Source organism: Anser cygnoides, chromosome 2, assembly GCF_040182565.1.
Source record: "Anser cygnoides isolate HZ-2024a breed goose chromosome 2, Taihu_goose_T2T_genome, whole genome shotgun sequence".
In the NCBI taxonomy this organism is placed as follows: Eukaryota; Metazoa; Chordata; class Aves; order Anseriformes; family Anatidae; genus Anser; species Anser cygnoides.
In genome coordinates this window covers 133,907,938-133,935,298 of record NC_089874.1, presented here as the reverse complement: position 1 = coordinate 133,935,298, position 27,361 = coordinate 133,907,938, and the positions used below count along the sequence as shown (strand labels likewise).

Genomic DNA, 27,361 nt, shown 5'->3' with positions numbered 1-27,361 from the left:
CATGGCTTCTGTACCAGTCTTTGACAAATGCATTTCAACTCTATTAATTCTATTCATGATGAATGCAAGCTACCCTGCCAAATCTGAGGAAGTTAGTTGAAAAGAACAACATCAATTAAAAAAATAAATTCAAAATAAATTCCAGTCTGATGTGCTATTTAAACAATGACACACACAATAAAATAAAATAAAATAAAATAAAATAAAATAAAATAAAATAAAATAAAATAAAATAAAATAAAATAAAATAAAATAAAATAAAAAATAAAAACACAATTTCCTTTGACTTTAGGAATATAATCCCAGCAGAAGAAGCATTACACTCCAGTGGTGACACTAGCTCCCAGACTAGTATATATTGAAGGGGTAATGCAACAGGACTACGCTACTGTTTGCGATCACAGATCGGATCATCTCACTGGCCAGGTTTTAAGGTACCAGGCATGTTATAAGCAATCAGATCAACTGTGCTGGGTTCAAACACGAGGGGGAATATTTTTTGTTCCAGCATCTAACAGCGCCCACAGCTGTGAGCATGGTGAGGTCTGACAGCAGTCACTGCTACTGTGCTAGCAAGCTGCTGACACACAGAAATCCCAAATATCCAAAGTCCTCAAATACCTTCCAGATAAAGGACTGAAGGGCAGGGTGTAGGGGAATAAAAATAAAGGCAATTCCAGAAAAATAGACACGTGGCAGCCTCAGGATGGAAACTCAATGGAGGAACTTTCTCAGAAATTGTGTGTATTGTATCTGTATGGTGTGTAAATGTCTGGTGTATAAATATAAGGTGTATGAAGATAATGCACTTTTGGACACAGATTGTGCTGCTTTCACTTTCTCCACAATATCACACTCCTCGTTACGTACACAAGTCACTGAGATACTGCAAGGCTGGTTTATTTCCCACATTTTCAAGAAAAATAATGATTTCCTCCTGCGGAGAACACACTCGTCGCCTTTATCCGTGAAATTTAACATGGAACGCCACTACCACAGCTGTTAAGCAGTCACGCCAAAATCTATCGCGACATAGCAGTGACCTGCAGCGCTGTGGCGCGCCACGGCGTTAAAGTTATATGACGTTAAAGCGACATGACGGTAAAACCACGCCACTTGCAGAGCACAGGGGTTGCGCAGCAGGGACTCACAGCCCGCCTCGTCCCACCCAGGGCCAGGCTCGCCCTGCCGGGGTCCCGCAGCCCCCTGCCCACCCTCGGGGCAGCGCTGCGGTGACGGCCGCGCACAAGGCCCGCAGGACCCCCCACGTTCCGCCCCTTCCCTCTGGAACTACAATCCCCACCACGCCACGCGCCGCCTACAGCTCCCGAAATGCCGCGCGGCAAGCCGCCGCCGTGAGCCGCCCGGCGCTGCCTTGGCGGGGCATGACGGGACTTGTAGTCCGCGCGCCGCCCCGCGCCTTCTTCCTCCTCCTAAGCTCAGGTACCGAGCCGCGAGCCCGCCTCCCCGGCACCCGGGGCGGGGCGGGGCGGGGCCGGGCCGAGCCGAGCCGAGCGGGGCGGCGGCGGCGGGAGGCGAGCGGGTGAGCGGGGCGGGGGGCGGCCGGCAGCGGGGGTACGGCGGCGCTGAGGCGGTTGGGGGCCCGCGGCGGTTAGTTTGGGGCGTGGGGGGGGGGGGGCGGCCTGGGTCCCCGTGAGGGGTTGTGAGGGGGGAGGTGGGGGCCGTAGGTGAGCCGAGCCGGCACCGAGTCGTCGTGGGGTGGTTGGTTGGTTGGTTGGTCTGTTTTGGAGTTGTAAAAGCGAACACAGCAAGAAGTTTCTTTAATTTTTTGCTGTAGTTCTTAAGGAACCAGTGTGCCGTAGTGCTTAAATCCTAAAAACGGGTCACCCGGGCTTGGTCGCCCAGGCAGAGACCTGCTGACTGTAACTGAGTGGTATCGCGTAGCCGAAACTCTTCTAAATCCCATTACAAGCCTTAAATAAGGCTTGTTCTGTTTTATGATCTGTTATCCTTGAATTGGATGGCCTACGTGTTTCTCCCTGAGCCTAAAAGCCATTAGCTTTTAAAAGGGGTTGGAATTGCAACAGCTTCAAATTGGAGGCAAAGCCTTTTAAGTGGTTTTGTTGTAGCCTTCTCGCCTCACCTACAAAAAGGGAGGCGAGCGCTGTAAACACCCAGCAGGGTACGTTGCTGTCAGGCCGTCCTGTGGCATGTGACGGCAGGGCTCCTGGGACTCCGTCCTATCCTGTTTCACGCTTAGCAGTCAAGTCCAGCAAATGTTGTCACCTTTTTATTTCATTCTTAATTTGCAGTTGGGGATCAGACTGAACCAAACACGGGTTCTGAACAGGGAGCAAATTTCTTATTAACGAGTAAGGTAGTTAAGTACTTAGACAAGAAAGAGAGCGCGACAGCTGGTTTATATTATAGGTGTCACGAGTGATCTGTTTATTTGGAAAGTTGGTGGGGTGCGATCGTTCCTCTGGTTTAACCCAGCGGTGTGAGCCCAGGCTGCTGTGAAGCTTGAATAGTGCCCACCTAAATCTTCATTCCTTGTTGCAATGATGTGAGCAAGGAGCACTGTGACTTGTCCTAAAGTATCTCATTAAATTGCTTTCTGTTTCTTCTGTGACGTGAATTGGCAGTAAGCCTCTATATACATAGAAGAACTTAAGACCTGGAGTTGTGACCCTCTTTTGAGCATTGTGCCATTTTCACAGGTTTAACCTTTATGAAGTGTATATTAATGTGATTTTACACCCTGTTGCAATTCATAACAAATATTTTAGATATCTGGAGTGTTTGATACTTTTACAGTTTAAGATGAATTTGCATATGCATATAAGTATGGTAAGTTCTGATTTAATATCCTTCTATGTTTTCTGTTTCCTTGAAAAACATATATCGTATTAAATGACATGGCATGCCGTTAGCTCACTTGACCGGATGCTTCCATTGCTCAAAGAATACTCTTCTGTTACTCTTCAGAGTTATAGGAACATGGGTGAGATACTGATAGTATCAGCTCCTTTTATTTAACTATGGGTGTGTATACTGTGAGCTTGAGCAAAGAATGACTTTCACAAGCAAATGTTGGGATTGTCACCCTTTAGTATGAACTGGCTTACAATTTGGGATGGTCTTAAAGTGTACAGAAGAAAATAAAACCAAAAATGCACTCTGGGAGCAGACCTAACGCAGTCCAGCTACAAACAAACATTCAGTGTCAATGGTACCAAGTTATAGCTAGTCTGAAATAAAAGTTGCTGAAGCTTGTGTAGCGTGGATGTAGGATTCTTAATACCAGGTGCTTTGCACTACAGATCCTTTCATGTTAATCCTTTCAGTAACGTGTGCGTGCATTTCAGGGTGTTAGTAAGTTCAAGGTAGTTAGTTCTTGACTGGCATTTCACTTTAAAGAAGGGAGTTCTTCTAGAAAAGGCACTGTCCAGAAGCCATTGTAACATGAAAATGTCTTTTTTAACAACAGTGACAAAAAGACAAAGTGCTGAAAAGCACAGGCTTTTTTCCTTCACCAAGTTCTGAGAATTCCTGGGTGAATATTACAGGTTCCCTGAGGTGTGGGCTTATTTTCCTTTGTTTTGATTCGTAATGTGTTTGTTTAGACTCATAAATCAGCAGGAGATAATACTAATACTAAATACTAATTTATTTATTTACAAGTCCTTTGATTTGTTGTAAACCTTATACTCAGCTGTATTCTTCTGTTTATGGGGATTTAATCCCACACGTCCCAGGAACATCACTGGGTAGGGCATTCTTTAAAGGGATGCTTTCAGTTCCTCATGCTGGTAACATTTACTGGAGCCAGGTGTTATGTTGTTCAGTATTTTATATGGGCTACTGTAGTGCTAGAGAAATCTGCCTGAGAAAACATCACATCTTGATATTTCTGCCTGTCTTAAAAATCAAAGCAAAGTTAATTTGAGGCAGAAGGCAGATTTGCTTACTGAGATCCAGGTGGACAAAAGGGATTTAGATCATAGTCTTGCTAGTGGAGAATGTCATTTTCAAGACAGGTGTGACTTGCGTCTTTCCAGCTGTGCGATGCTGAAGCACGTCAGCCATCTGATCTGTGGAGTTAAGTCACGCAGCCAAGCGCAGGACTGTGCTGCAATAGGAGCTGCTGGATAGTCCAAATCCTGCACCTGACCAGCAAAGTAAACCAGGAGTGTTTTATGACACTGGTGTTTCTGTTTTCTCAGATGCAGCTGGTTGTCCAGCCTCACTCCACGGTGAAGCAGTTACTTTTGCAGAGCTGCTGCCAGTTTGAAACAGCTTCTTTAGGTCATCTTCCCTGAGTTTTCACACACAGAGAGCATGTGAAGCCTTCACCTATGTTCCTGAAGGGCTCAGGAAATTTGTTTGTTGGTTTGTTTTCCCCGAATGAGTTCTTCCAGGAGCATTTTTCAGCCTTTCTTTTTGATACTGGTTCATTTTGTATTTATTTACTTATTGATGTTCTCTAATATTTATTTAAAAGAAGAGAATGAAAACTTCACCCTGGCAATTAAAAAACTCATTTGGTTTTTGCTTCAGTAGATGATTGATTGTATATATGGTATGAATCAGGCTGACAGTTTCCCATTTCACAGCCGCCTGCAGCTTCATGGTTGATTGGTGTACTTGTGGGTGAAATGGGTGGTGACTCAAATCCCATTAATCCAAAGAGATAGCATCTCGTTTGCATCTTGTAAGAACACTCCTTTTGGTATGAGATGATGGTGCTTTTTTGGCAGGTTGAGCCTGTTGTTTTATTTTTTTTTTAGAAACATACATACGTGTACACAAAAGATTAATTTTAGCTTGAAATGATTTTCTTGTAGAACAATATCAAATCTTTGATTCACCGTCTTTGCTTGAACTTTTTTTTCCATTTTAATCTCCTGAAATGGAAAACTAGTTACTAGTACAACACTGCTTTTGATGTACATGCGTGTAAAACTTAATTGCCATAGTTCAAGCTACAGAAAGCGTGCCCAGTTATTACAGATATCTGCACCATTATATGCAAAAGTTGTTTTGAAAAAAAATATTTTGCTTTGAAAACAGATGCATCATACTTCAGTGAATATATATATATATATAGGATATGCAAATATGTTTTCTCACCCATGTTGTTTACTGTTTTCTTGTTGCTCATGTCATGCATAATATTGCCTGCATGTATGGCTCATGGACATTGTACAGAAACAATCCTGAGAAGGGCTTTTCTACTCTTTGTCCTAAACAGCCACTAAACCTCCACGAACTTTTTAGGTTATGCCTAAAAGTTCCTTACCTTTTCAAGAAAATTTTTTACTTATCTCATAAAGGAAAAAGTATTTCTCTTTCATAATCTCACTTTCCATCATTTTTATTTTAATAGTTGTGAAAAGCAGAGAACTCCAGAAGAGCTATCTCTGGAACTGTAGAGATAATTTGAAAGCAGTATTTTATATGAAGCAAAATTCTTTGTGAAAATGTTTACCAATCAATATTGCTATTTACTATCCCAGTATGGATACAAATTCTTCTAAAGCAGTATCTTAGTGTTTCTTTCATTTAATAAATAAATAAATAAAGCTTTTTTTTTTTTCTGACCTTCACTGCAGGTGCTGTTTTTGAAAAGAAGAGAAAGCATGGCATATATACTGAACAAACCTTAAACTCTTGGACCTGAAACTGAGTGTTTTTTCCGTGAAGGATGGCAACACCATACGTTCCTGTTCCTATTCCTATTGGAAGCTCATCATCCAGCTTTACAAACAGAAACCAAAGACGTTCTTCTTTTGGGAGCATCTCAACAAGTTCCAGCTCCTCAAAAGGACAGCTAGAGGACTCTGCCGTTGGTAGTTTTAAAAAGATGAGCGTGCCTGACCAGATTGGTTCTGCGTCATCTGTGTGTAGTAGTCCACTTGTTAGGACTAAATTTACAGGTATGGATACATCCATAGAATACTGTACTCAGCCCGTAGAAGAAATAGAGCAGAATACAGATTCCAGGAGCTGGGAGGATCGACCGTCCACGCCTACTATATTGGGCTATGAGGTGATGGAGGAAAGGGCAAAATTCACTGTAAGTTTTTGGGATGGTATAGTTCATTCTGTAATGACAAGATAATCACTGAACGTGCTTTGCATTCTTTTTCACTAATTAATCTTGCGGGGATGTTGGAGCACTGCACAAACACTAGTCTTGTTTCAGAGTTCTGCAGCCTGACAGGAAAATATCAGGAAAATATCTCTCCCACTATGCAGGTGGAAAAAACAGCCTCAGAAACAGTCTTTCATGTAACTGTGTATGTGGAATGGAAGTGTTTCATTGTACTTCAGGTGTCAAGTATATCTGCTCAAAAAGTCAGAAATCTTGCAAAGTTGCCATTTCTTGTGAAATTGAACTTCTAGAAGTTCTGGATCATTAAACATCTCAAAATGTAGTCTTGTATTTGAAATTAATGATAAAACAACCTGGTATTATTTACCTTTTACAGTTACTAGTAACATACAACAATTGCATTAAAGTACAAACGTTCACAGCTTCTTGCATCGTTAGGTTTAGTTTCTAATTACTGGAAATCTTCTGTAGATGTAGTTCTGAATACATCAGAGTGAGATATCACATGGAGTATCTTATGACAGAACACCAGCTAAACTGATTTGTATTGATTTTTCTGAAAATGTTCAGTAGCTGGCAATTCAGATTTTTGACAAGCCATAAATATATTAAAGCCTTTGTGCACTTGTTTTTGTGGGACTGGTTGAAACATTTCTAAGAGATTATTAGGCAATGCTTGTGGGACTGATGGAAGTTGTTTGCTCTTCTGAAGGAACGTAATTAATTAATGTTTGTCACAAATAGGTAGAAAGGAGGAAATAGCAGACAAACATTTTTTTTCCTGTTTTCTTTTAGATAGGTATGTGTGGAAGCTAATAACTTGATCTTTCAAATACTAGTAAAATCATCAAGTTCTTCTTGCAAAGAATTAAATAACTTTGCTTTTTAATTACGTGATAATGATGGACTTGCCATAAGGTTTTCAATTTCTAACATCTTCATGCATGGTAGCATAAGAGCCAAATTTTTGTGACATATAGATGAGAAGATTCCTTTTTAAACAATACATTCAAAAATAAGACAATGAGTAGTATTGTTAAGATGACACAGTTTAATCTGAAAATATGCCAAGGCTTAATCAACTGTGCACGTAGGATGTGCTTCAGCCGCACTGAAATTAAGGAGTCAAAGTTGTCACTGAATTTAGAAGTCCAGGTTACAGAACAAATGAAGCATTCTTCATGGTTAAACTGCTTGGGTGCATTTTTGTTCTTTCTTAATTCACTTCTGTTGCTTTTTTTTGTTTCTGAAAGCATGTAATTAACTGTTTATGTTTTCAGTTGCATGCTGAAAATAAGCGTGCTAGTGTGCATTAAAACTAGTAAGTCATTAGTGCTAGAAATTTTGGTTGCTTCCATAATGCAAAAATCAATGAGATGGAAGGCAGTGGAAATTAAATTGAAACCACCAGTAGAAGTTAGAGAGGAGACTCATTTGCTAAAGGGCTTTTTGTTGTTGCAATTTTTGTTTGTTTTTTAACTGTTTGTTAATGTCATACTTCTCAAAACTGTGAATCTGAATTGCTCCAGCTGGGTGATGGGCAAATGTAAAAAGTTAAATGTTAGTGTATGTTGGAGTGTCTAGCTGCTGAAACATGGGGAGGAAAATGCTAGGTTAAAAAACATCACCGCCTGTAAGCAGATGATCTCAAATTTGTTAACAACCCTGAATTGTTCAGTTATCATTTCTAGGTGGTTTAAGTAAAAAGCGATGAGATGCTGAATCAGCTAAAAAGTTGTTACTGAATACTGCATATTTTCATTGAATATCTTGTCCTTGTGGAATAAGGTGATTAAGGATTAACTGAAATTACTTCACTCTGTTGACATTGTAGTTTTACCCAAAAAATTGTGTGAAGGAACTGACAATTGGTTTTGTAATAGCCTAGTCCTGTTTGTTTATTAATTACAAATCTTGAAAGGAAGCCTTTTTTTGGCAAGAAAACCAGAAATGTTTGATTCAGGTTAACTGTATTTTCTTAGTCAGTAATCACGAGCTGATTGTGCTTTTTATTACAATTATGTACACATAACTTGAAAAGAATTTTTTTACGTTGTCTAATATTTATTTAGCTGCTCAAAGCAAGGGCCAGACTAGCTGTTTGGTGGGGTTTTGTTTGCTTGTTTTTTATGTGCATTTATAAACAATGTATTTGCAGAACTTTTAGTTGAACATCCTGTAAATCAGAAAAACTACTGCAAAGCCGCTTGTTCTGTGTACTAGCAATATTCTGTGTTTTTCCTGTGTACTAGCAATAAGTCTTCACAATTTTATTTAGCAGTTACGCTTCGTGTAATTTTTGTAACATAAGTGTTTATACTCTTGCTACGACAGGAAAGCTAAAACATTTGGGCAAGCACAGAAAATGCAAGAAAAAAAGAGTTACCTTTTCATGCTATCTTTGGAGGCATCTCTTACAGAATAAATTGAAAAGCTAATAACCTTTTGCTCATGACTGCAATAGTGCCTCTACCATAGTCCATGACGTCTGCATATGCTGCTGCTTGAAAGTAGAGTTCTGTGTTTAAAAAGTAGATAAGAGAAGTATTTGCTCAAGGAATGCTTTTCTTTTTCACTGTAGTTATGTGTAGCCTGTGTAATGTATTAAACTGCAAGCAGTTACAAGATTTTAAAGAAGAAATGTTGAAAATGGTTAAGTGTCTGGTGTACAGAAGCTGGGTAGCTGTGTGGCTGTATGTTGGGACTGCAACAAGAAAAATATATTTATTAGTTAACCTGCTGTGGAAAAAAATGAAAGATTTTATGAAACAGATTAGAAAGTGTTTAAAAAGTAATTAAGTGAAATGTCTATCATTACAATTCCAATAAATACCTCTTTCTTCCTTGTATTTTATCAGTTTTAATTAGAGAACACCTTCTGGAAAAGCTAATCCAGAGCAAGTGCAAAGTCATTTTCCTTATGTTGGAAAAAGTAAGGTTGTGACATGAGAATTCTTTTTCCTAGACATGGTTTAATATTTTCTGGATAAAGTTGTGTTTGTTAGATTCATTGCGTTTAATTATTAATCTGTTTGATTTGTAGATCGCCCTTCTAAAGGGTCTTTTGTTATTATCCATTGGCTTTTAAACAGTGTTAACTGCTGTGCTGCTGTTTTGCTAAATCTGTTTCTAAGGTTCCATTACTTTAGTTCTACAGTGCTAGTATCATAATTCTGACACTGCTAACACAGGAAGTGGTCATAGTTCCTGTCTTTCTAGGCAGAGTAATGTTCACGATAAATGGACCAAAGCAGCATCTTATTTTTATCCTGCGTCACTTTTGCTTGTGAGTCAAGTCAGATGAGACCTTGTCAAATAATACAACACTCAGTAAGTGATTATTACAGTCATCTTAAAGGCAGATTGGCTTTAAGGATTATGAAGTAAAACGATAATTCAGCAATAGTTAAAGTAGGTCACTTACCTCTTTGATAGCTGAGACTATAGAAGAAAGCTGATAGCTTTCTTCTTTCTGGAGAAGAAATCAAGATGCAGTTTCACAAACCATTTCTTTCAGACAGAAAGTAGTTAAAGATATTAGGGGATTATGGAAAGTCCTTTTATAAATCTGAAATTCATTCATAATGTTTATACTGATCATTTTTTTTCCTGAGAGTTCTTTTTCATTAAGAAGTAAAGGGTAATTACAGCCTTACAGCCAATGCATTTTGAAGTTCTGCATGTTTTTCTGATAGTCCTGTTTTTCCACACAGGTGTACAAAATACTAGTAAAAAGAAGTCCAGAGGAAAGCTGGGTGGTTTTCAGACGGTACACTGATTTCTCCAGGCTTAATGACAAGGTGAGAACTACACATTGGTAAATTCTCATCTGACTTACTTTACTCTTATTTCATGTTTTGTTTTCATTGTCTTACTTTTTTTTTGTCACTTGTTTTCTTTCCTTGCTTCTTCACTGCACATAACATATACTGTCTTAATGAAAGACAAACAGTATCTCATTTTTGCGAAGACTACATATGTGAATAGACATACAAACATATATGACACATAAACATACATTTAGCGTAAAGAAGACATTTTTTTCATCTCCGTCTGTTAGTGTACTTCATACTTTATATTTAATTTCCTTTATTGGATGGATTAGAAATAACATTCACTAGTTGCATCCCCTGTGTGGAAAAAGAACTAGGAGCTTGTATACTTTTGCAGGAATGATCCAATAATTATTTATTCTTCATCAGTGCAACAAACTTTTTTCTAGAGGCACAGGCTGATAAAACTGAAGTTTAATGAATACTGAAAGTTCTAATTATGTTGGTCAGTTTTCAGTTGGTTTTAGTGTCTTAATTGTGAAATACTATATCAGATCTTTAAAGCTGAAGATACAGACTCCTATTAAAAAGTTCTGGGTGAGCAACATTAATTTTTTTACAACATTCAAAAAAGTAAAAAAAATTCTATAAAAAGCAAAAAGTCTTTGAATTGGTAAATAATGTTTAGTAATCTCAGTTACTATTATCTATATAGAGCAAAAAAGCAGAAGAAACAAATAACTACCATCTTTCTTGAGGTTGGTGGCAAATTATTTTTTCCCTGAAATTATATTAGAAGCTTGGCATTAAATGACAGCAGAATTGAATAACTGATTGCTATGAGAATCCTGATTTGAAGTATTAACTGAGGGGGAAGGGCTTTTCAGGAGGACCAGGTAAAGTATATGCCTGACATATATAAGACGTATGTGTATTCAGATGTCCAGACTGAACTGAGAGTTAAACTTCAGCAGTGACTGAAATGAGGAAAAGGTGAAAAGAACTCGGATGTGTGTAGATAAAATCAGAAGGACTAGGTAAAATGAATGCAACTTGGCTAACTAATAGAAGCAGCTAGTGAATTTAGTAATATCATTCTTTATTTGTCCTGACCTCTGTGAGAAATAAATGAGCAAAACAGATAGCAGTAGGACCCTGGAAAGTGTTTTGGACATAACTTCCACTAGTTTCTGAAATATTTTTAGTACAGAGCAGCTAATAAAATAAAACTGAATGGGAGCGAAAGAGCTGAAAACCATGAACTCTCCTTTTAGGAACAAAATAAATAAGTGCAGCAGAAGGTTAAGACTTGAAAAGAATACGTCAATAAGATCAAAAAAAACAAAACATGTACACATAACAGATCAGTACAAGAAGTGTAGTACAAACTTGTAAAGACTAAGGCAGAAATGCTGAGGTGCAAGATAAGCTGTCACAGGAAGCCAAGAGCAATAGGTAAACTTCTATAAATCATTAGAAACAGAAGTAAGGGAAGAAGGCAGGAAAATAAAAAGCCAATACTTGAGAACAAACTGCAGAAAGCAAATGATACAATGAAGACTGAAATACTCTGTCTCTAGCTGTAATAACAAAATCGGAGAGTATGTTGAACGTGACAGAACTTGACATGTTAGGGGCAAAGGCTAAAATTTGGCTAGATATGTAAGTTTTATCTCTTAAGAACATGTAGTGGATCGAAGAAGTATGTGGGAAGTGCTGTTCTCTCCCAAAAACAGTGGGAAGAGAAGCTCTGTCAAGGCTATCACTGTGCCTGGAGAGCTACTGAGCGAAAAATGAAATGACCCATCTTAAGAACAACGAAGTTAGCTAATTTTCCTTGAGACACTGCCTCATGTGACACGCATGAGCTATCACATGACAATGTAGGGGAGAGATGTCTAGAAAAGATGCTGGATCCAAGCAAGAAGCCACACCCAGCATAACTTGTTTGACCCCATGGTTTTTCCTTATGCATCCAAGTAGTGTTCAAGAAAGAACGCCTCAGGACTTGCCATTGAAAATCGGTATGCTGATAGCTGCTAGCTTTCTCATACCGTGTTTGTTCACAGGAGTAATCTTGTGTGTAGGCATACTCTTTCCTCAGAAATAAATGGTGTGATCTACGTAACCAGACAAATGAAGTCATTAAAGCAGAAATCCATCTGCTTGAAAAGCTTTCCTGGCAGTGGTCATCTGTACAACTAAGATAACACAGGAACTCCTTTTGTAATCTTTTCTGAGTTTGGTTCTGTTCAGTATTTCGTTAACTAAGAGGGCTTATGGATCACGAAGGATACTTACGTGTGTCGTATTATATTGGTAGAGATGAAGGAACATTGGATGACCAAAGATAAACTTAAAAATATCAAGAAGAGTCTAATACGAAGATAAAATTCAGTAAGCAAACAGGAAAGTGGGAAGATTTAAATGTACAAATAAGAATCGAGGCTTTGGGAATAAGCCATTCTATAAATAAGAAACTAGTAGTTATTGTGGGCTACAAATTAAATATGCAATTATGTGATTTTTAAAAAAGCATCCTTTGCATGCTATGAGATAGTACTTCTGTAAGCATCTGTGACCCACTTGTGGTTATTCTGTTAAACTGTAGGGAGATTCTAGCTGGAATACAGTATCTCTTTTTAACTGAACCACCCGGTACCTCTTCCAAGAGTCTATAAAAAGTAATTAAAAAATACAAAAATAAAGCTTATTGTCAGAAAGCTAAAATTTTTCCATGCAAGAATCAAGATTGCAAGTGAAGAATTATTTTGGAGCTCTGCAAACATGGAACACTAAACTGTTTTCAAGACAGTTTGTGGAATTCCTATCACTGGAAGATACATATGAATGAATTTGCTTTATATGCCAGTATCTCTGGCGGAAATTTCTTTGATCCCGTCTTCACAAAACAGTTAAACTGTTCTTGAGGCAATTGAGGGAAAGCTATTTTTGTAAAAAGCTGTTTGCTTTTTCTGTTGATTCTAAATCCTGCTTGAGGTTTGTGTCTGAAGCATGCCTTCTAAGAAAGGGCATCTAGAAATTTTCTTTTAAAGTTTTAATGTTTTTTGGTTTTCATGCATATTAGAAAAATAGGTAACAGGCAGGCTTGGATGGCTCAATCGTTATATAAATTTCATCTTCCACTCACTCGCATATTTCAATTTTGAATTCACAGAAAAACTCTAGATATTTCTGCCGTTTTAGTAAAGATCATTAAAAATAAAGTAAGCCAAAAATATACTTTTGCGTGTCTCAGTACTAAGGATTATGCCACATCCATGCATATTGAAACTTTAATATTCTCCATGTAAAAAGAGCTACTCTTTACTAGAAGGATCCCATGCATATGTCATCATTCATTCTTAAAGTCCTCAAGAAAAGATGAGTTGCAGAGTTACAGGTCTGTAGTGAGCTTTATATATTTTATTTATGTAGTATTTGCTATCCCTGCATACAATAGAAGAAGCACCACTGAAATGCTTACTCATTTGCTACTTTTTACTTATGTAGTTTTCTTACATTTACTGACTCAAAGACATTACATAACAAAGCAAAGCTTTTCAGTCCTGTTTTTTATAGACTAAATTTGAGAGGTCATTTGATTGCCTAAGGTAAAGTGACAGAACTGTGCCCAAAACTTATACTGTATATAATTTAAATTTATTTACTGTTGTGGAACTTACCTAGTGCTTGAACTTAACAGAAGACAGAAGGAACCTGTGATTCTCAATAAAGTCAATGCCTTTATCAGATTCAGTATTTCATATAGACTTTTTATTTTCATTCATCTTTGATTTCTATTTTAGTTAAAAGATATGTTTCCAGGCTTTCGATTGGCCCTTCCACCAAAGCGCTGGTTCAAGGATAATTATAATCCTGACTTCTTGGAAGATCGACAGTTGGGACTACAAGCATTTCTCCAGAACCTAGTAGCTCACAAAGATATTGCTAACTGGTATGTGATTAAATTTTCCTATCCATTTGGTTTTTTGTGTTCCAACCCATCATATAGGCTACTAGATTCTAACAATGTATCATTGAGCTACAAAGTAATGGATTTTTGTTAACATTGATGTTGTTCATAATATTAATTATTTGGTTTCCTATTAATTTAATCACATTTTAATCTAAGCAAAAAACAGGAGTTGCACATAGTTAACTGAAAACTATACTGAGATTAAGTGTTAGGCTTGCACAGTGCTAAGTACCTACACTGTTATGCAATAAATTCTTAAAATGTGCATTAAAGTTTTTTAATTTACATTACATGATAGTAATAGAAATACCTTTACGGATTGCTTTACATGAGTAAATGTAAATGACAAAACAAAAAAAAAAAGATGTAAGAAGAGTCTAAAAATCATAATGTGTTTAAGCAACAAAGTGCAGAGGTCTCTTTGAACAATGTTATTTTTCATACCAGCTGGAAGATTCTCCCAAAGCTGGAGGATGAGAAGAATATAATTTTGGCAAATGAAATGTAAAATCATATTAATATAGGCCAAAAGAGGAATTTAGTAAGTAAGTTGCTAGAGGCAGAGCAGTTATTTCTGATGTTGGAGAAGGTTTTCAGATTTTAAGTTCTGAGGTTACTGTATCAAAACCATTCTTTGAGGAATCAGTCTGAGGAACTGCCTTTAACTGAAACTTCATTAAAACACGAGGAGTAAAAAACTGTGTAGAGTAAATAGCGTTCCCTTAATTTTAGGTAAACTAAAACATAAAATAGCTAGGCTGTTGTATGAGAGTATCTACTGCCCACATCTATTTTAGGTTTTTGGAAGAATGGCTGTTACTACGTTTGGCACTTTTCATAAGCAATGTGAGTGTCAAGTCTGGGAACTATAGATCAGTAAGTAAGTTTCGCTTGTGGTACTGCTTGTGATTTAAAAAAAATATATATTGTAAGCAGATTAACAAATAATATATGGAAAAGTAATATCTTTTGAAGAGGAAAATCTATCTTACAAGTAGTTAGGAGAGAAATCACATAAAATAGTTGAAAGGTAAGGAAAAAAGGTTTTTGGAAATTTAGGGATATTACATATGGAATCCTGGATCACAGGTCTAGACACCAATGTTCAGAATATCTGGAAGTGAGCAAAGAGATCATGAAGTATTGTGGAAGGATTGTTAGGCACTGAATGACTAACAGATGAAATAACATGTTACAAGTGCAAAATGGCAGTAAGCATATACATACAGAATCATAAACTCAATTGGATTTTACAACATAGAAGTGAACCATTTGCACTGATATAAATAGTTTTCTCAATCAATTCAGTATCCAGAAATAGTCAAAAGGATAAATAAAAATTGATGAAGAGGAACTTGAAAGTAAACAAAAATATACTTTATTGCTGTGGGAATCTGAGTTGCACTTCCACATAGTACAGTAGTAAAACACAGTATTCAGTTTCAAAAGAGGGTCTGCTAGAAATACTGAGAAAACTACAGAAAAACATCCACAGAAAAGTTCAGCTCTACTTAGTCTGTCATCTTGGGAAAGGCTTGGCTAAGCAAGGCACGTGAAATCATCAAGGGGATAGAGAAGGCTGAGTAAACGATGCTAATTTTTCGGATGATTCATAGTCATCTCTCAATAAGTCATGCTACCGGGTGAAGGTTTGTTGTGAGATGTTTGAGACAGGAAACATAAATGGATTCAAACAGAAACTGGTTCAAAACATAAATGGGTTCAATTCAAAACAGAAACATCAACGTCTGTGTTTCTCTGTCAGTAGGTGTTAAACATGATCATCTGGATCAAATATATGGCTGTGAAGGTTAAGAACTTCCTGGTTTTTAAGTTGCACAGTAATAGCTGTGCCAAGAAAAGGAATTCTGTAAATGTCAGTTATGTTACGCTGCTGTGTGGTAAACCAGTGAGCTGGATGGGCTTTTAGTCTTCTTGAATAGTTCTGAAGGGTTTGTGCTGAGCTTCATGTTGTTGCAGCTAGCTAGGTATTTGAGGTAGCTCGTTTATATCTTGATGGTGGTCTATGCTGGATAAAATCGTCTGTAATAATTATAAAAAAATGTTGTGAAGGCAACTCACTCATCAGATGCAGAAGGGAATTTAAATGTTTGTGGAATCTGTTTTTACTTTGATTAATGAGCAGGTAGTTAACTGTAACATGGCTTTGAAGAAAGCCTGGCTCTTGGCTGTGTAAGGCTCTGTATGAAGAATATAAACTCTGAAACGTAAGATACCCTGACAGGATATAATGTTTGTATCAGTGGAAAATCTGGATTCCTCATGATATGATTAAAATTAGATAAATTTGATCTGTCTCATTTCTTATCCACTTACCAGAGAGTAATAGTTACTGTTCAATTATTATTTACACCTTACATGAGCAGTGGTGAGAATCTGACCCTGCTTCCTCTTTTTAAAATCTCACCCTTCTCTGATTTTGCAAATACATCAAACTATATAGGTCATACCAAAAGCGAAGGACCTTTTCTCTTTGAAGAAAAGTCTCTTTCGCTTCTCTTTATGCACTGTATTATCATTGAGGTGTATTGACTGTGAGGAAAATCTGCACTCCAGATAAAGAAGTCATTTTGTGAATCTATTTCTATTTAAAATAGATACACCGAGCGGCTTAAAGATAAAATATTAGCTTGGCATGCAGAGGAGTAAATTTAGAGTCTGCATTCTGCAGATTTCTTATCTTTTGCCTTATATTGAGAATTCAGTGGAAGATCAAATTGAAATCCGCATACAGAGTTTAATGTGTTCAAGAAAATTCCACAAAGTGTCAGAAAGAAGTTTAACCTGCTAAACAAAAGTATCATCAGGCTTTATAAATGACATGGCTCTCCTCTGCCCCCACCCTGTACAAGAAGCAGTTTGAAAGGGAAAACGTGGCTGCTGAGTCTTGTCACAGATCTCTCGTGCAGCACTGTCCTTCCTGCGCCTTCCTGCCCTTTTCAGTACGGGTGTGCGCTGGCGTTGCAGCCTTCATTGAGAAGGATGTCAGCTGGCTTAGCGGCATAAAGGAAAGGAAGCCACGTACAGCAGTCTCTGTTATGTGATGTGGAAGGTTTCTGTGAACTGTCACTCTAGAGACAGAATTTTCTTCTTTTTGCTAAATGAAAGGAAGAGGTATAACACATGGAGGGGAAAGCGGGCTCTCAGAGTAAAGCTAGGCTGCAAGTGAATATTTATGCCATCAGATGGGTATGTTAGTAAAAAAAGAAAAAAAATGTTTTCAGTAGTCTTATGTTGCAGTGACCTGTGGCTTTCAGTTTCTTGACGTACAGTGAATCTACAGCTTTCAAGAAGTTTCCAAAGCAATATAAAAAGACAATGTTCTGCCAGCAGCTGTAGGGAGAACAAAAAATGGGTATGGCTTTTCAGAAGTAGATTGTAGATTGAATATTTTTGCACATTTATCTTCTGCATATTTGCTTTTTCATGCATAAACATTACTGTATGTTCTGTCATTCTGATATTACACTTCAAAATAAAATTACTAATGACATGTAGAAATTAAATATTTTAAAATGTTTGAACTGAGCTGTATGAGTCAAGCATGAAGATACTGGAGAGGAATGATGAGCAGAAGTGTTTCCATATAATGAATTCTTCTGCATTAGGCACATGTGAGTTCATTCAGCACAACTTTCATCTTTATGAAAAGAGCAATTCAACCATTAAAAAAATGGGTTTGAGCACCATGGTAGAGAAGGGTCACTTCAAACAAGCTGATGAAACTATCTGGATGGAAAAAAAAAACTTCCTTGAAAATGTGCTTCATATGGCTGAATAACTTTTCAGTTGGTTTGGGATTATTTTTCTAATAATTTAACAGTTTTATCGACTTTTACCATCGATCACTTTCTGAGCTAGTTGGAGAGATAATGTTAGTTTTATTAGTAGAATTTTATTAATTTATGTGGAAGAAAGTTTAGGCTGTGGCTTGCACAAGTCATGGAATGATTTATGTAAGCCAGTGGAGAGGACTTTCAAAAAAAAAAAAAAGAAAAAAAAAATGAAACTTTTCACATACTTTAAGTGGAGAAAGGAATGGATCGTTACTATAGGAGGAATTTTTCATGTTGGTGTAAGGGCTACATGGGTGAAAGTGGATATGAAGACAAAAATTCTCACCAGCCGTTGGCTGAATAAACCCCTGCATCTTCAGATCTGTAAAAAGAAATTGAAACAGGCTTACACAAATCCAGCAACAAAATAAAGGTTCAGTACAGGATGCATTTTAGATCAATACTCTTCAGAGTCATTGTAAAACTGAAAGTGATGTCATAACCAATGTTAGCTGAGAAGTGTCACTTTCCATTCTCCTTGCTGAATCTGAAGCTGTTCGATCAGATTGGTAGCTAGATAGAAGTTTTCTTTCTTGTGTTTGTACTTCGCATTTGCCTCAATTGTAGAGAATGAGAGCAGGGCAGAAAACTTCTTCCTCTTGCCTTCACCTTTCGACTTAGGAGGAAGAGACAGGGAATTAGTTTGGATCCTCTTTTTTTTTTTTTTTGGCATTCATTGCAATAAGAAATGATTTAGGGATTTGTAAGTAGTGAGTGCAAGCACAGAATTGCTAATAGATTACTTGGTAATTAATTGTAGTATTCTGAAGATACAGTCTGTGAAGATTTGAAAAAACTGTCCTAAATTGAATACTACCTTTTGTTTGAAAACTTTTCAGTGTACTTGTGCAACTTCTTAGGTTATATTTTAAAAACTGTCCCTAGTTAACACATATCAGTGAGACTTGCTAGTTTATTGACATTATTTTGAATACTTGAGAGTAATACAAGGTTGTATGTTTGCATCCTTAAAGTAATATGACCTTGTATCACCATCTGTAAGTATTGTTGCTTTTTTGTACTTTAAGTAATTCACTCTATTTTATCTGTTAAAGCCTTGCAGTGAGAGAATTTCTTTGTCTGGATGATCCTCCAGGTCCTTTTGATAGTCTAGAAGAGAGCAGGGTAAGTGCTATGTAATATGATAGGCAGTAGAAAGCAGTAGCTGTTGAAACATTGTAAAATATGCTGGGATGTTGCAAATGGAACATTTCCACCCTTTCACAAACATTTGTAAATGTATGTATTTCTAAAACTGACAAGAGTCTGCTGATAGTTGGTGCACACTGATGATCTTTGACTGCTATACCTGATCCCTGTCCCAAGATACAGTCGCTTCCTTTTTGCCCTTATGAATAGTGTATGAAATTTGTTTGTTTGTTTAAAGGCAACTACTAGTGGTAGAAGTAGTCCTGTTCTGAATATAAGTAGAGGTGTTTTTTTAAGGCTTACTCAACACATTGTCACAATGTGTACACCATAAACTTCAAGCCTTGCTGTAAAATATTCTTTCTGTGAGATGTAATGAAGGGAGTAATTGTTACCACTGAAAATAGTATTCTTGCAGATAACTGAGTGGTGGCAAGTAAGTGTCAGGTAGTTTGTAAGGCAGCAGGCTTACAACATGCATGTGAGCACAGTGGACAACTAATAAATACTGTATGCTGCAGTCTGTTTTGTTAGAAGTATGTTTCACTGGCATGCTTAGCTATATGAAGTGTGTCTAGAACTGGTCATCTTAGTTTTCTTACTTGATAAAATAAAAATGCTTCGGAATTGCTTGTACATTGTTAATACTGCAGAATTATGAATGTTAAGTAAAGCTCCTGCAATTAAATTTATATTTTGCATTTTGTTGTTTTGTGTGCAAGTGGGAGTGCTTTGGCTTTTGTTCCATTGCTATGTATGTCTGAATGATTTGGTATATTTTGTGTATTGGACTCCTGTTTGATTTTCTACACGGTTACTTTTCATCTTAAGCAACTTACCATTAAATAGCTAAGATTGAAATTACAGGAATTACTTGTTCAGATAATTAAGATAATTAATGTACCTTCTCTAGAAACTTTAGTCATGCATACTGTGGTGAAGTGTCAGGGATATTCTTTCACCATACAAATTTAGACAAACTATTAAAATAGTTGTGCTGCTGTAGTTAACTGCTGTCCATTAACCATTTCTAGAAATTTATCAGACGTAGCTGTCACGAAATTCTAGTCTCTGGGGTTAGTACATCTTGTTACAGAGTGGTTGGGGTTGGAAGGGACCTCTAGGAGATCACCTAGTCCAAACACCCTGCTTCAACAGGGTCAGCTGCTGCAGGTTGCCCAGGACCAATGTCCAGTCAGGTTTTGAGCATCTCCACAGGCAATGACTTCATGACTTCTCTGGGTAACCTGCTCCAGTTTTTGATCACTTTCACAATGGGAGAGGTTTTTTTTGTTTGTTTGTTTTTAAAAAGTGTTTTCTTGTGTTCAGATTGAATCTCCTCTTTTTTTAAATTTGTGACCATTGCCTCCTGTCAGTGGGCTCTGCTGAGCAGTGTCGCTCGCTCTTCTTCATTCCCTCCTGTCAGGTATTTATACATATTGATAAGATCACATCGAGCCTTCTCTTTCCAGACTGAAGAGTATCAGCTCTCTCAGCCTCTCCTCATGTGAAGGATATTCCAGTCCCTTAATTATCTTTTGATGATGATCTTTGAATCCTGGTCTCTGGGGTCCTGTTGGACACTAAGCTAAAAATCAGCTAGTTCCCTCAACACTCACGGGTGCAAACTGTCAGGCCCCATGGATTTACGTATGTCCGGTTTGTGCTCCGTAACTTGATCCTCTTCTACCAAGGGTAAGTCTGTCTTGCCCTTCTTTGTCTTTTCCTCTGGTCACAGAGGCCTGCATTTCTGAAGACCAGCATTACCGGTCAAAACTGAGGAGCAGATGGCATCAGGTACCTCAACCTGTTCAGTGCCATCTGTCACCAGTTCTCACACTCCATTCAGCAGCAGGTCCACAATTTCCCTAGTCTTCCTTTTGTTGAATATGTACATGTACAGAGTACTTCCTTCTTTCTTTTTACATCCAGATTAAGTTCCAGTTGGGCTTTTACTTTCCTAATTCTTATCAGTGCAAGATCAGAGAGCAGCTCCTTCTGGGTCATCTTTCTATGTTTCCACTGCTTGTGCACTTCCTTGCTCATTCATGCATGTTTCCTGTCACCTTTGCTTGATTTCCTACTTGTCGGGATGAACCTGTCTCGGGCTTGGAGGGGGTAGTCACTGAATATCAATGAGCTCTCCTGGACTCATCTTCTTTCCAGGCTGGTAGCCCATGGATTCTTTCTTCTAAGCAGTTTTTTGAAGAGCTTGAAGTCTGATCTCCTGAAATTTTTAGTTTTTATAAATATTTTATAGAATATTTTTATTTTTTCTGTGAATAGGGAAATTTGTATGTACGTAATACAAAGGTAGAAATTATATAACTTAATGATATTCTTAAGGAGATGATGGCCAACTTTCAGTTAGGCCAGCAGCAACCCAAACAGTTTTACAACATGCACTAGAATTCATTTAATTAGCTTGGATGAAACAGGAGTAATGCTTAATGGAAATGATTGCTAGGGTTCACCTAAAATGCTGCGTGAAGATTGAATTGTGTGTAATGTGTTCTTGGCTCTAGAAGATGTGGATAAAGCTGATTGGTCTTAAATGCTTGTCAACTAAGATAAATTTGCTATCTCTGTCAATAAAAGAAATTAAAACTCAATGCAAAAAAAAAAATAGAAATGGTTATTGGGTTGAAAAACACTGCACTTTTAGGAATGCAGTTGTAGCAGCATTTTTAAGTGAGAATCAGTTAACATCATATAAAATGTTTATATATAGTGAATTCTATGAATTAGTGTTTAGTTGCATGTAATGTTAATCCAAGAGAGCCTCGGTAATGGGTTTCCTTATTTAGCAAGAACATGTAAATTATTAAATCAGAATTGCACATGACTGTTGGTAGGCTCACGTTTACCAGTAGTAGATCACCAGGCTCTGTGCCAACACTTTGATTGTTTCCTGCATTCAGTGAATATTGCACTATATGTTAAGCTCTTCATGTGAAGTCTTGAGACTGCTTACTGTCAAATTCTTCAGGGTGTGCTATATACATGTCATCCTCAGCAGAGTAACGCAAAATACCTGCTATGACTGAGTCAACAGTACTCTTAATATTTCTTTAAGCTTCTTAAAAAAAAAAAATATATTGGTCTTAGAGTTTTTATGATTGTCATATTTGCAACAGCTATTTGGTTCCCAACTGTAACTTTCTATCTTTATCTGGTATAAGTGAAGAATATTCACTTTTTCTGAATATTTTTAGCATCTCTGTTACTTAGATCTAGGAAACTGACTTCAAAGTTATGTGAAACCAAAGTTTATATGAAGGACAAAGGGAGTAAGTGATTTCAGCTGATGTTCTGTATAGGCAAAAGGTTCAATATTAGGGACTGCATGTCAGAAGAGGGAAACCTCTTTCTCTAAAACCTTTTATTTTATTGTGACACAAACAAAGGATGCAGTAAAGTATTTGTATTGCAATATAGTATAATAAATTCATTGCTCAAAGCAAAGTGTCATGTTTTATTAAAGACAATTTTTTATTTTTTTTAAGTATGTTGCTCTTTATGGTAATCAATACAAAGAAAAGCAGCTACAATTCTGTTGCAGTTTGATATTTCTAAAAGAAAAATCAACAAAGGCAATCCACTGAAGTAAAATTGAAGATGTTCTTAAATCTTTCTTAGGCTTTCTGTGAAACTCTGGAGGAAACAAATTACCGTCTACAAAAAGAACTGCTTGAAAAACAAAGGGAGGTGGAATCACTGAAGAAACTGTTAAATGAAAAACAACTTCATATAGATGCTATTGAAAGAAGAATTAGGTATGTAGAAATTGTAGGACTTCTAGGAGTTTTTTGACATGAAGGCATTTTCTCTGGATAGTCGGAAGCACCAGCTTTAAATGTATTCTTGAAAACAATTTTCCCACATAACTGCACACAAGGCAGTATTTTCAGTAATCTTTCTCTGGCTAAAAGCTTTTGTTCAATACAAATAACTGCAAAAGTGTTGTCCTGTCTTCTCCCTCTAAAGTAACTAGGATTATGTTTGTTAATCCTTTAAATCTTGTAAAGAAAAGGTAAAGATTCTATTCTGCTTTTGAAATGTTGGATATGTGAAGTGCCCTGATAGAGGTGAGAGCAGTGGAAAAATTGCTTTGAGTTACAATATTTCCCCTGTACTCAAAGCTTTGACAGAACATCATGATAAAGCGACTATATGCCTGTTTTAATGTCTAACTTAGTTCTGAATTGCCTGGAATGTTGCCACAGATAGCTTTTAAATATCACTGGAGATTGTCCGTTTCAATCCAAAGAAAAAAATTGGTGGCGTTTCATAGGAGAGCTTCGTGGCGCATGTCTGCTAAATTTTGCAGCAGGTGCAGGGGAGTTAATATTCAGTGTCCTGCTGGGCCTGCTGAGCCAGTCTTTGTGGGGTTTCCGTAGCAAAGGACTAAATTCCCATGGGTGCTTTAGTATGTGTACTTCAATATTGCTTAGGTTGCTAATTCTGGCATTTCCAGGTTGACTAACAAGTTACATTTTTGAATGTATGGTTTAAGTAGGCTAGATTTGGAAAAGGATTTAAATGGAATTGGTGTATTTTACTGAGATTTCTGATACTATATTTAGTTTGTAACTCTACTCCTGAAGACAAGTAACTGAGAGTTTAAAAGATGCTTTTCCTCTTTTTCAAGAAAATCATGATTTAGTACTGGCAAAAATGCTGAAATAGCCAATGAAAACTAAGTAACTTATATTTGGCTAAAACATTGTGGCAAGAAATTTTGTATGATTAAAACTAAAATAAGAAGCCATGAGTAACAAGAAGGGCTTCTCTTCTTTATTGTTTTCCTGGAAGACAGATGTTTTGTTTCATTGTTCTTTTTTATTTTAATACGGATATACCCTGTCTGTTTTCAAGATGCTTTAACAGTATTGAAAATCAGTCAAGTAGTAGCTGAAGTGCTGATGGAAAATAACACCTGTGATTTTTAGCTGTAAAAGTAAGATACCAAGTAATGCTGTGACTTTGTTTAAAAAACAATAATCAGTTTGTCTGATAGGAATGGAACCCAAAAGGAATGAACATTACCTTTGCCTTGTTGAAATGTTTTGATCTGATGGCCCAACAACAATTAAGCATCTTCTGCCTTTGCACTCTAAAGGCCAGGTGCCTAAAATGTGTGTGAAAAACTGGATGAAGTATCAGACTTACAGGCTTTTACATACCGTGCTGGGTTTGGCCCAAAGATAGACCAGTAATTAATTAGATAATTAATACTGAAGTATTACTTAAAAATCATGTTAAAGGTATGGAAACAATAGTTGTTCAAATATATACATGTATTTTAAAAGTGAATATAGTAAAATTATTTTCAACGTGAAATTGTTTGTAAGACTTTCCAATTCAAGTGATGGATTTCAACACTAAATTTGTTTGTTTTCCATACAGATAAATATTTTGGAAACTAGGGTTCTTTTGGTTTTGTTTTTTGTAGATAATTTTACATGACCAAGTTTCCATTTCTAGTCAGGTTAGTTGGACCATCAGTTTATGTTGCTGTTAAGAAAAAAAGTATTACCTGTCCCTTTAGTAGGAGGTTGTATTACTCTGGCAAACTTGCATCTAAAGTTACAATGGAGAAACTTGTGAAATTGTTGAAGAAATCTTTTTATCATCTTGTCTGTCTGTCTTCTGTGTTTTGGCTTTGTTCCTTCTGCCACTGAAGCAAGATGAACGTGGCGTAGATCATATGCTTCTAATTTCATACCTAAAGTCATAGTCACTTCTCTGGGATCTGAATTATTTTGTACAGCTACCAAACTGAGATACAAGAAGAGGATTGAATTTTGTTTAAATAGTTTAAATAGCTATCCAGTGCAAACCCTGCACCTCTGTAGTAATAAAAAGAATATGGGTCATGTTAGGAGTGAGGTTGATAGGTTCCCAGAAACTGTAAAGTTTAAAATGAAACAAACAGCTTTTTGCTGATGAATGCTTGTTATAAATAGATTGGTGGTACTCTGTTCTTACTTGTTACAGGGATTTATCTTCAGGAAAAATGACTCGTCAAATGTCAGGAGAAGAAAGTGAGTGCAGTGGTGAGGTGGAGTCTTCTGCAGTAGAAGCAGACCAGGGTACCCTGGGTGAGAATGGCTGGTAAATACTATTACTTTACTTAAAATGTGTTTTTAATTTTTCTTAAAGTATGTTTTTAAATGGTTGGTCTTATTCTGCACAGCCGAGGAATTCAGCATTTTTTTTGCACCTCTCTGTAGCTATCCCATGTTTCATAAAGGCCATCAGGATGGATGATTTTAGGTCTTAGATCTAGTGTAAGTGATAAACTGAACAAGCTTTGTAAATGTTTGGTAGATTGCAGGCATAAAATGACTGTAGAGAGTGCTATTAGTTTCCATTTGACAAAGCTTATTGATCTGTTGTTGCAGCTCAGATAAAGAGAACCATGAGGCATGCTGGAGCGGCTCTCTGCCTGAAAATTCTGTACCAGAAATTGAAGTTGCTGAAGTAGCATATACTGCTGATGAAGAAGAATAGATCAGTAGCATCTGCTGTTACCTGGGAAAGTTTCGTGCTTGGGACATACTCTGTGGGTAGGGGCGTATAGTAGCTGTAAAGAATTTACAGCAAAGAGCAAGAATGCACATATTGAATGTTTACATAAATCCTTACAAATTGTTAACATAAGAAATATACCCAGTGCTGCTTTGAGTTCAGTTTTTATCTAGCCTTTATATATTTAATATATTAAAGTCTAATAAGGGCTAAAATCAGCTAAAAGTTAGATAGTGTACATACACAATTTGGCTGACTTTCATAGCTGAGTGGCATAAACTTTAAATCAACAAACACATTTAACTAGCATGTCATACGTTGCCACTGATGTGACACATTCAATGTGTTCATCTGTTTGGTGTTTGTGTTTTCATATTCTTAATAGCCATACGTTAATGATTGTTAAAGTAAAGATGAACTCATCTTACGTTTAATAAGATTGTAGAATATGTTGTTTTTAAATTCTAAAGTTGAAGAATATTTCTCTGGAAATTTTAATGCAATGCAATAGGAAAACTTAACCAAGAGAAAAATACTTACGAAACAACATTATAGTGTGACATTTTAAGAAAAAAAAAAAAAGAAATGGTCATTTTTGCTGAAGGAACTAATATGAGACCCCCAAAACACTGTGTATTTTCATCCCAAGATAGCATGCTGTAATACTTTTAGTTTGATAATGCTGCTTTTAAAACCTGGGATACCTTTGCCATATATCCATGTAACAATAAAATCGGTGAGTTTGCCTTTTACTTGGAATACTACCTCTTATCTTGCTAATGCATTCATGTTTGTTTAAAAATATTCCAGATTATATGGAGATAAATGAAAGACTTGTGAAGAAGCCATATTTTTCTCTGCACAGTTCAGTACTAGATTGAATCTAGTTGCAATGTGTTTTTGTTTCAATATATTGTACATGTGGGGATATCGCTACATGTGTTCTAAAGCCTATTTTTCAAAACATATTGAGACAGGAGATGCACTTTATAATTAAGACTTCATTGTGCCAAGTTCAGTTGGCTAATTGGTTGAGAAAAGGGGAGTTGCAGGGAGAGGATTATGTAGTGCCTTTTTGTATTTTACTTGTTCATTACTGCAGAATTTTGTTACAGTGCTCTTGCTCAGCTTTGTGGAATATTTGATACAGATTGTTTCTGTTCTTCACTTATTTACTGAAAGTGCCTTGTTTTATTCTGCTTTTCCGATAGGAAGAATGCTGTTTTGTTTTAATCCCCCCTCCCATACCACCCACATCGTTGTTTAATGTTGTTAATATGCAGTGTCTTTGTGCTGGAGTTTTCAAAGGGAGCTTTGTACATCAGACTGTGCATACAATGACCTTTATGCAGAACTGTATGAACCTTCCTGGTGAAATAAAACTATGGACAAAACACCTGTCTTCTCTTTTCCATTGTAGAAGAAATGTTTGATGCTTTGTCTGGTAAAAGAATAAAAATATTATTAGAAAGAGACATTTTTTACCTCACATGATTTCGTACAGTTACTCAGCTTTAAGTCTGAGTTCTGTTTGTACCAAAAATTGTTTGCGTGAAAATGAATGAGAATGTTGTAACAAGACACCAAAAAACTTACTGTATTTCTGTTGAAGATTAAAATATAAAAGGAACTAATCTTTTTTATAGTCTACCTGAATCCTCAGAGACGTTGAGTGAACTCAATAAAGTTATGTCACCATATTGAAAATTCACGTTATCTTTTGTCAGATGTCACTTGTATATTTGAGATGGTAATTGAACTGTGTATATTAGTGTTAGCTTTACAACTATAAATGTTTCAAAAAATCTTGAAAAGGTGCTTGGATCGTATATGCTAGGCTGTTCTAAAGTACTGCAGGTAAACACGCAAATCTAGTCACTAAGGATAAAACAACATAAACATCTTACAGTTTAGTCATGAGAAGATAAAGCAATGTGCATTTTGTTGCGCTGCTGTTAAAGCTTATAAGACATTTTGCTGTCTCAAAACA

General features: G+C 36.7%; 1 protein-coding gene across 3 annotated transcripts; it reads left to right on the top strand.

Annotated features, from left to right (window-relative positions):
* Window positions 1-1,336: 1,336 nt before the first annotated feature.
* SNX16 (sorting nexin 16) lies at window positions 1,337-26,765 on the top strand. Of its 3 annotated transcripts, none has more exons than XM_048068372.2 (8): window positions 1,337-1,443; window positions 5,577-6,040; window positions 9,793-9,879; window positions 13,662-13,810; window positions 18,744-18,813; window positions 22,477-22,613; window positions 24,838-24,954; window positions 25,245-26,765. In XM_048068372.2, exons 2-8 carry the CDS (start codon window positions 5,669-5,671, stop codon window positions 25,351-25,353), a joined length of 1,041 nt encoding a protein of 346 aa, XP_047924329.1. In that variant the 5' UTR covers window positions 1,337-1,443; window positions 5,577-5,668; the 3' UTR covers window positions 25,354-26,765. The 3 variants fall into 3 exon arrangements, with proteins under 3 accessions (XP_047924329.1, XP_066849224.1, XP_066849226.1); XM_066993123.1 differs by having other exon boundaries at window positions 1,391-1,543; XM_066993125.1 differs by lacking the exon at window positions 1,337-1,443 and adding an exon at window positions 1,557-1,611.
* Window positions 26,766-27,361: the final 596 nt, after the last annotated feature.